Raw genomic sequence first — 10,619 nt, 5'->3', positions numbered from 1 at the left:
CTTGGAAGGCTGAGGCGGAAGGATCGCTGGAGCCCAGCAGGTCGAGGCTGCAGTGGCTGGCAGCGGTCACTGCACTCCAGTCTGGGCAGCAGAGTGAGACTCCAACTCAAAAGAAAAAAAAAAAAGTCTAACATATGAAATGAAATATATACAGGAAGGATCCCACAAAAACCGGTATTATCTTTTGGAGGGCAGGCCCTTTTAGTACAGGCTACCCCCACTAGGTAAGTAAGTGTTCTAGGAACCCACTGGCATCAGTGTACCTGCTAGCATTGTGGTGAGAGGCTGCATTTGGCTTCAGTGAATTTTTTTTTGGAGGTTCTTTCAACACATTTGCCAATTTCATGTTGGGTGATTTACAAGCGCACCCGCCCACACTGCACTGAGTGTTCAACAGTTTTTGACCAAAAAAGGCATGACCCCTGTGCCCCACCCTTCCTATTCACCTGATTTCCCCCCACCCCCAGCGACTTTGTTTGTTTGTTTGTTTCCCCGGATGAAAAAAAGTCCTCAAAGGGAAACAGTTTTGCCTACCTGGAAGAGGTAAAACAAAAAACCCACAGAAACACTAAAAGGCATCCAAACTGACAAGTGCAAAAATTGTTTTGAGCAGTGGAAAAAGTGTCTCAATAGGTGTATCGCATAAAATGGAGAGGACTTTGAAGGTGACTGAAGTTTAAACATGTAAGAATAAATACACAATTTTTAATGAACTCTGGATTTGGGGGGGATCCTCTCTCGTATTGCATAAGATAATGGTAGACTAGCCATTGCTGAAGAAAAGGCTTTCATACAACATATGAAATGAAATATATACATGAAATAAACTTGAAGAAATAGCAATAGAAACTATCCAAAATGAAACTGTAGAGGAAAAAAAAATCTTGGAAAAAAAAAAATCAGTGGTCTGTGGAACAACTTCAAGCAGCCTATGAAAGAAAATGCTTGAGACTAGAAGTGTTTTGGATTTTGGACTTTTTCAGATTTTGGAATATTTGCAGAATGCGTACTAGTTGAGCACCCTTAATCTGAAATCTGAAATTTGAAATGCTTCAGTGAGTATTTTCTTTGAGCATCGGGTCAATGCTCAAGACATGAGAGATTTTGGAGCATTTTGGATTTCAGATTTTTGGATTAGAGATGCTCAACCTGTATATAACTGGAATTCATTAAAAGTGTGTGTTAGGAGAGTTGGAAAAACTAATGGCCAATTTTTTTCAAATTTGGAGAAAATTACAAGCTCTCAGATCCAAAATACTGAATGAATCCCAAGCCCAAGAAACATGAAGAAAATAGCACCAAGTACATTACAAATTTCTCATCTGGAGGTACTCAAATCATCCTACAAAAAAAATTCCTGCACATGTGTGTTTATTGCCACACTCTTCACAATAGCAAAAACATGAAGCCAACCGTGCTGCTCATCGAAAGTAGACTGGATAAAGAAAACGTGGTACATATCCATGATAGAATATTACACAGCCATCAAGAAAGACAAAATTATGGACTTCACAGCAAATAGTCCATCATACTCAATGATCTGTCACAGAAACAAAAAACTGAATACCACATGTTCTCACTCATAAGTGGGACCTGAATATTCATCACAATACCCCAAGTGAGGGATCAGCAGTAGCAGGACACTGCCAGGGGAGCGGTGTGGCACGTAACATCACTAAGGGCACATGACCTGACATCAAGGGAAGTGAGAACCAGTGGGAGGCCCAAGCCTCACATGTACCTAATCCTGATTTGTACCCCACATCTTTAAAATAAAGTTAAGAAATTTTTCTCAAAAACTGTTTTAAAAGTAACAATCTCAAGCATCAGGAGAAACGGACATGCCACATACACAAGAGCAAAGATAAGGATACAGATAAAGGCAAAAAAAATAATGAAATAGGAAAACAGTATAAAGCAGTAGACCTTAAAAATGAAAATTTAGTTCACTGGCAAGAACAATTAAATAGACAAACTTCTGGCAAAATGAGTCAATTAAAAAGAAAATGCCATTAAGTAACATTTGAAACAAAAATGAGTAACCAGGTTTTTAAAGGGTATTTTAAACTCTAGGGACTTGATACTAATAAATTTGAAAGTCAATATAAAAAAAGGATTTTACCCCCCCAAAATCAATTACTAAAATGTGCTTTAGAAGCAAAAGAAAAGCTAAACAAAAATAATAGAGGGGGCACTTATAAGTCATTTCTAATATACCTATTGATTAGATAATTCCTATTTGTTTAAACTCTTTCACATCAAAGAAAAAAAAATACTTTGCAATTCATTTTGAAGCTTGCATACCCTGATATAAAAATAATAATTTTTGTTTTAGTCAGAGTCTTCCTGTTACCCAGGCTGGAGTGCAGTGGCATGATCACAGCTCACCATAGCCTCGACCTCTTGGGCTCAGGCAATCCTTCCACCTCAGCCTCCTAAATACTGGGACTACAGGTGTGCACCAATACACCTGGCTAATCTTTTTTTTTTTTCATAGAGACAAGTCTTGTTATGTTATCCAGGCTGGTCTTGAACTCGTGAGCTCAAGCAATCCTCTTGCCTCAGCCTTCCAAAGTGCTGGGATTGCAGGCATTAGCCACCATGTCTGACCTTGATATAAAAAGTGAACAAGAATAGTGGAAAGAAAGTATTGATTAGTCTCATTTTTGCACCTCTACAGAAAGTCATTTATTACAACTTGTTTTGTGAAAAGAAGAATGTTGTAGAATAATTATTTAAAGTATTCAACTTATATTTTTTAAAATGCTATATTTGTGCCTAAATATGTATCTATTTTTGTATGCATATTGGTAGTGTCTGGAAGGATACTTATTAAACGTTAAGAATGCTAACATAGTATTGGAAGGAAACAGATGTGAAGAAATTTTCACTCTATACTTTGTGATGTGTTTTGAATATTTTCACTGTAAGCATGTATTTTATAATGTATTTTTTAAAACGTTTTGGAAATGTATTTTCATTATTCTAAATAAATTGAAAGAATCTTTAAAGAACTTAACACATTTTTTTATCACAAATAAAAATACATTTTACGTTTCAATGGAACTAAATGAAATATTGCCCAATTATTATTTGGTTACATATCCACTTAATAGGAAACAGAGAAAATCCTAAAGCAGCTTCCTTTTTTTGGCAGTGGGTAAGAAGCTGTGACCCCAACTGAGCTTCTACATTTGGAAATAATTTGATTTTAGAAACTGACCCCACAATACCCCTGCACCCTCCTGGAGGCTTACAGGACATCTGTATCAACAGAGGGCTGAGGACACCTTGTTCTCAGTGCTGCCCTATTTACTTTATGAAAATAAAGAAACTAGCCAGGTGTGGTGGCTCACACCTATAATCCCAGCACTTTGGGAGGTAGAGGTGAGAGGATTGCCTGAGCCAAGGAGTTCAAGACGAACCTGGGCAACTTGGTGAGACCACACCTCTTCAATAAATCACAAAATTAGCCGAGCGTGGTGGCGTGAGCCCAGCAGGTGGAGGCTGCAGTAGCCATGATTGTGCCACTGCACTCCAGCCTGGGTGGCAGAGTGAGACTCCGACTCAACAAACAAACAAAAATAAATAAATAAACAAACAAATAAGAAACAGGATGTTAACTTAGAGGGATATGAGAAACCAACTTTCTTAATCAAATTAGTATAAGGTCTGACCTTTTGTGATTGTTTTAAAGTTGTATTGTTATAGATTCAATATCACTCCAGATGCATTTTAAAAAACATTTTCTCTTTAGCATTGCTTCAAAATGTGCTTTAAAAATGTTCTCCAAACTTTGAATGATTTTTTTCTAGAATGAAGAGAAAATTAAAGAGAGAAAGAGGCATTTGGGAGACACAAAGCACTTCTGTCCAGTGGTTCTCAAAGAAAACTTCATCCTACAACCAGGAAGCACAGAAGAAGTCGCTAAATATCGAGAGAAGACCTACTATTTTTCAAGTTCTGAGGCTAAAGAAAAGTTTCTGGAGCATCCTGAGGACTATGTGGCCCATGAGGAACCCTTGAAGGTGAAAACAGTACCTGTGTTCCCCCCCATGGTTGCACCCAAGGACTTTTTGAGAACTGATTCCCAACTGCCATCATTGAACTTAATAGTGATGTTCCTGATCTGATATTACAATACAGTGAAAATATCTAAGTTCAAAGAGCAACATTTTGGAATATAATATAAAACAATCTATTTTGATTTCTACAATCATGACTTGTGTCAACCCAGCACTTAATATTCTGTCTTTGTAGCTGAAGTGAAAGGACACAACTAAAGTTGGGCGTGGTGGCACATGCCTGTAATCCCAGCACTTTGGGAGGCTGAGGCAAGAGGATTGCCTGAGCCCAGGGTTCAAGATCAGCCTGGGCAACATGGTGAGACCTTGTCTCTATAATCAAAATAACCGGGCATGGTGGCACACACTTGTAATCCTAGCAATCTGGAAGGCTGATGTGAGAGAATTGCCTGAGTCCAGGGGTTTGAGACCAGCATGGCAACTTGGTGAGACCTTGTCTCTACAATAAATCAAAAACTTAGCTGGGCATTGTGGAGCACATCTGTGGTTCCTTCTGCCTCAGCCTAGTAGGTCAAGGCTGCAGTGACCGTGAGCATGCCACCGCTCTCTAACCCAGGTGACAGAGTTGAGACTCTGATGCAAAAAAAAAAAAAAACAAACAAAAATTTATACACACACACATTTAACCCAGACACAAAAGTTTACCATATGAGAGGGAACCCCCCAAAAAGCTTGGAACTTATTTATTTTAAAATTGTATATTCCTTTTTACATGTTTAAACTTCAGTCACCTTCAAAGGACTCTCTGCTTGATGCAATGAACCTGTTGAGATGCTTTTTCCACTGCTCAAAACAGTTTTTGAACTTGTCGGTTTTGATGCCTTTCAGTGCTCCTGCCATTTTTTGGGTTTCACCTCTTGCACAAGGCAAAATGTTTCTCTTCGACGACTTTGTTCATCTGGGGAAACGAAACAAAGTCAGTGTGATATCGGGTGAATTGGGGGGGCACAAAAACTGCCACGCTGTGGGCAGGTGTGCTAATAAGTCACCCATGATGAAGTAAATATTTGAAACAATTTCTTTAAAAAAAAATCACTGAGGCCAAATGTAGCCTCTCCCAACAATCCTAGCTGGTACACTGATGCCAATGGTTTCCTAAAACACTTAGCTATCAGGGGAAGCCTGTACTACAAGGGGCCTGCCCCCCAAAAGATAGTTCTGGTTTTTGGGGGTCCCCCCTCATATAATTTCACTTCTATTAGGTACCTAGGATAGGCAAATTCATGGAGACAAAAAATAAAATAGCAATTATTAATGGCTGTGGTAGGGGAGGGATTATTATTTAATAGGTACAGAGTTCCAGTTTGGGGTGATGAAAAGCCTCTGGAGGTGGTTAGCAGTGATGGTTGCACAATGTGAATATATTTCATGTCACTAAATTGTACTTTTTTTTTTTTTTTAAGTTGGAGTCTCACTCTGTCACCCAGACTGTTAGTGCAGTGGCCACTCCCGGCCATTGCAGCCTTGACCTGCTGGTCTCCGGCGACCCTCTGCCTCAGCCTTTCAAGTAGTAGCTGGAACTACAGGCACGCACTACCACGCCCAGTTAATTTTTGATTTTTGTAGAGATGAGGTCTCACCAAGTTGCCCAGGTGGGTCTTTCACCCGCAGGCTCAGGCAAACCACTCATCTCGGCCTCCCAAAGTGCTGGGATTACAGGCTAAGCCACCAAGCCTGGCCAATTGTACATTTTAAAATGGTAAAGTATTTTTTGGCATTTGTAGATCAAAACTTTTTACCTACAAATGCTAAAGTTTATTTTTTACTGATAAATAATAGTTGCATATATTTTTGTTTTACATGTGATATATATATACATAGATGTATGTACATATGGATATACCATATGTTTATGTAAATCTATGTTTTTATATATTTTTTGAGGCAGGGCCTTGCTCTGTCACCCAGTCTGGAGTGCAGGGGTGCGATAATAGCCCTACATGTGATATTTTGATCCCAGTGTACGGTGTGTGATGGTCAAATCAGGGTAACTGGGATATCCACCCCCTCAAACATTTATCTTTTCTTCATGTTGGAATCATTACCATTTCCCTCTTCTAGCTATTTTGAAATATGCAATAAATTATTAACTCTAATATCCCGCCTATACTGTAGAATGCTAGAACTTATTACTTCTTTTTGACTGTATTTTTGTACCCCTTAAACTTTTCTTCCTCCTCCCTCCCTGCCTCCCTTCCCAGGAGTTCACATTTTCATACCACGCTATGTTCCCACTTCCCCTTGCAAAGACTCCAGCCCTTTTGAGGCTTGTACTACCCAGACATGTCTCCAGACTCCTTGCTCCTTCTTCCTAGTATATGAACTACAATTTCACAGGACGTCCCTACTTAACGGCTACTTTATCCGACTTGCACCGCTGTTGACAATGTCAGCATCTGAGGGATGACCCACACCCCTGTGAGTTCTCTGGCTTCAGGCGTCTTCATTTCCAGTATGGAGACTGCTGGAAGCCTGATTGTGTTGTAGTGGGCTTTTCGTTTTGTAGCCAGTTTTTTGAGTCATGCTAAGAAAGTGTCTTTCTACTCTTTATTAACTAAAACTTTTTTTAAAAGCTAGTCAAATTTTATTTTATGAAGTGCCTTTTAGCATATGATACCAAGATGATCTTGTGGTTGTTGATGCTCCCTGAAGGCCATAGTTGAGCCAGTGAATTATGTTAGTTGATATCCTAATGTCTAAACATCCTTGAGTTTGTGAAGTGATCATTTTCACTCAGTCTTAGGGAGGGCAGTGAATAAGCTTTCCGGTTTTTTGTTTGTTTGTTTTGTTTTTAGATTGAAAAATATAGTTTATTTAGAAAGAAAATTAGAAAGAGAGAGAGAGGAGATTCACCTCCCCAAGGTAGGGGAGGGGGCCAAAGCTAGGAAACATGGTGGCCATATGGCTCAAAGAGTGGCCACACCAGAGTTTAACAAAGCGATGGCTACCTTCTGTTCTTTAAACTACTCAAAACTTTTTCTTCACTCTCTCTCTCTCTTCCACCCCTCTCTGACCCACTCTCCCTGGCAGGCTCCTCCCTTGAGAGTATGCCTTGTTGGCCCCCATGGCTCTGGCAAAACTGTGTGTGGAAGACAGTTGGCAGAAAAATTGGACATTTTTCACATTCAGTTTGACGAAGTTCTTCAGGAAAAATTACTGCCCAAAACTGGAAAGAAAGTTGGACCTGAATTTGAGGAAGATTCTGAGGAAGAACAAGTTGCCAGACAAGAACTTGAAGAGCTTGCAGTTCAGGCCAATGTTAAAATTGAGGAAGAAAACACCAAGAAGCCGGTAGGAATATTCATTTATTGTGGACAGCTGTACTTACTGGTGTTAGGTGTTACTTTGGGAAAGTAGAATAGAAGTAGTATTAAACTCTATAAAATTTCTAAAAAGAGAAAAACCATTAGCCCATAAAAATCATTTACAGAGCTATCCACCCCCATATGTTAAATGTATACAGGACTTCCTGCTCATCTAGAATATAAGATACTGAATTTTGCGTGACTCCAGTGAAAACTGGAAAAGCTGCTGGGCTCAGTGGCTCAGCCTGTAATTCCAGCACTTTGGGAGACTGAGGCAAGTAGATTGCCTGAGGCCATGAGTTTGAGACCAACCAACCCAGGCAACCTGGAGAGATCTCGTCTCTACAACAACTAGAAAGTTAGCCAGGAGTGGTAGCGTGCGCTTGCGCTTGTATTTCCAGTTACTTGGAAGGCTGAGGCGGAAGGATTGCTGGAGCCCAGTGGGTCGTCGCTGGGGTGGCTGTAAATGTGCCACTGCACACCAGCCTGGGTGACAGAGTGAGGCTCCAACTCAAAAAAAAAAAAAGAAAGAAAATTGGAAAAGCTTTCCTTGACAAGACTGTTGTCTAGCATTTATTTGGGATTATGTTATTTGATCAGTCTGACCTAGACATTATTGTGTGCTTGTTTTCTAGCAAATATCATAAAGATCTGCCTCAGCTCCAAATCTCAAAATATTAATTTCTAATCATGCCTTATCAGGAAGTTTATATGTATCTCTTAAATGGTTTCTATCTGGAGTTGTAAAATGGAAGCTCTTCATTCTAACTTGTGTTTTAACATTTCTGATGTAGCTAGACCATTTTGTTCTCAAATGACCCTTGTTGATGGATACAGGTGCAGTTATGTGTAATACCCAAATTCTGAGCAAAGATAGATAGTAAGATGGTGTACTCTAAAAGGTAATGATGCACCCTTTCAAACGTATTCTTTGAATGTGTCCACCCATGTTTAATAGAGTCAGGGAGAAAGTTATATTCTTTTTTCTTTTTTGAGTCAGTATCTCACTCTGTCGTCCAGGCTGGAATACAGTGGCAAGCTCACAGCCACCCCAATGTCGACCTGCTGGGCTCCGGTGATCCTTCCGCCTCAGCCTTCCAAGTAGCTGGAACCATAGGCATGTGCCATCACTCCCAGCTACATTTTTTGATGTATTGTACAGACAAGGTCTCACCATGTTGCCCAGGTTGGTTTTGAACCCATGGGCTCAGGTTAGCCTCTCTCCTCAGCCTCCCAAAGTGCTGGGATTACAGCTGTGAGCGACTGCACTGTGCCTAGCTTAGAAATTTATATTCTGCTAGCTTTAAACATGTGTATCAATCCAAATTTTTTAGTTGAACATATCTTGACTTTTAAATGCAACAAATATTTTCTGCTTTTCTACAGTTTTAAAATTTGGTTTTCTTTTGCTGTTTTCTGATTCTGACTTCTCAGGAAGACTTTAAGAGATTTTATTTTTAAATAATTAAATCAATCCTATTTTCTGGCAAGCAGCAGTTTGTCATAACTTATTTAGTTTCTGAATTTTGGACAACAAAAGTACTCAACAAAAATAGTTTCATCTTAGTAAGAACTATTGTTTTTTATTATCTATTCAAGAGTGACCCTACTTGAGAGTTTATCTGAATTAATTATCACAATACTTCCTGTTTGTTATTATGGGCTTATAATCCTCTTATAGATTGCATTTCAGATGGCAACCTGGTTGGCCCATCCAATAATCAGGATCTAGGTTGGAGAGATAATACTGTATAATTATAAAGAGACCACAAAATCAGCCAAACCTTACAGGAGTGTGAGATAAATTAAACAAGGTCTTAGCAAAACGTGTTGAGAGATGACCCCGAGGCCATGTACAAAAATCAGACATGTTATCATAACTCCTCTTAGCTATAGTAAATATTATTTACTATTTATAACCACATTAAATATTGGTCTAAAGAAAGGGGCTCAAATTTTTAAATACTTATAAGCAATACTATAAAAAATGCCCTCAGAGAAAATAAAAGGTCTCATCTTAATCAACTATGTAATATAGTTGTAGCAGTATGTACTGCTATGTGAGAGTATTGTTTTTAATATAGAGGTTTGGGGCTTTTACACATATTTATGGAGTACATGTGATATTTTGTTACATGCATAGAGTGTGTAATGATCAAGTTAGGGTATTTAGGATATGCATCACCTGGAACATTTATCATAGCTACATGTTGGTAACATTTCAAGTCCTCTTTTCTAGCCATTTTGAAATATATAATACATTGTCATTCACTATAGCCACCTACTATGCTATGGAACATTAGAACTTATTCCTGCTAACTAACTGCATGTTTGGACCCATTATTGTACTTCACTTCATCTTCCCTTCCTCCCTGACACACACTACTCCTAGCCTCTGATAACTATTATTCTATCTCCATGAGATTAACTTTAATTTTTTTAGCTTCCACGGATGAGTAAGAACTTACAATTATTAATATGGAGTTTTAAAATGTGTTTTGTTTTCTGATGTTTGTTTTTAGCCTCCAGAAGTCCAACTGACTGAAGAGGAAGAAATAATCAAATCCAGTCTAATGGAAAATGAGCCACTGCCGCCTGAAATTCTTGAAGTAGTTCTCTCGGAGTGGTGGCTTAAGGAACCAATACGGTATCTTAATTCATGTATAAACATTGATTTACTTTTCTTTGTTTTATTCTTAAAAGTTAAAAATGTAGTTCAGGCCGGGCTCGGTGGCTCAGCCTGTAATCCCAGCACTTTGGGAGGTCGAGACGAGTGAATTGCCTGAGCCCGCGGGTTCAAGACCAGCCCATGCAACTTGGTGAGATCTCGTCTCTACAGTAAATCAAAAATTACTCGGGTGTGGTAGTGTGCACTTGTAGTTCCAGCTGCTTGGAAGGTTGAGGCAGAAGGACCGCCTGAGCCCAGCAGGTTGACACTGGGTTGGCCGTGAGCGTGCGTGCCACTGCACTCCAGCCTAGGCAACAGAGTGAAACTCCAACTCAAAAAAAAAAAATGTAATTCAACATAAATTTAAGAATGTGCACTATTACATTCATGTAACTCACTTGAGATACACATTAAAAACATCTGTGGAGTTTTAAAAAAAAATACTGATGCCAGGACCTCACCCCAAAACAATTGAGTGGAATCTCTAGGAGTATGAGACTGGGACCCAGACACTGTTATTCTTAACACCCTCAACATGACTAATGCATTGTTGTGGTTGAG

General features: G+C 39.2%; 1 protein-coding gene across 1 annotated transcript in view; it reads left to right on the top strand.

Moving 5' to 3' along the window:
* Nucleotides 1-10,619, top strand: part of AK9 (adenylate kinase 9) — a 55,268-nt gene that overhangs the window by 727 nt on the left and 43,922 nt on the right. Inside the window, 4 exon segments of the mRNA XM_008072411.2 lie at nt 468-543; nt 3,816-4,028; nt 7,116-7,376; nt 9,913-10,037. Coding sequence (XP_008070602.2) covers nt 468-543; nt 3,816-4,028; nt 7,116-7,376; nt 9,913-10,037 — 675 coding nt within the window.

The sequence above is a fragment of the Carlito syrichta genome, unplaced genomic scaffold (assembly GCF_000164805.1).
Source record: "Carlito syrichta isolate Samal-C Ts95f unplaced genomic scaffold, Tarsius_syrichta-2.0.1 Scaffold315162, whole genome shotgun sequence".
Classification (NCBI taxonomy): domain Eukaryota; kingdom Metazoa; phylum Chordata; class Mammalia; order Primates; family Tarsiidae; genus Carlito; species Carlito syrichta.
The sequence above is the reverse complement of the archived record's forward strand: the minus strand, read 5'-3'. Positions and strand labels throughout refer to the sequence as shown.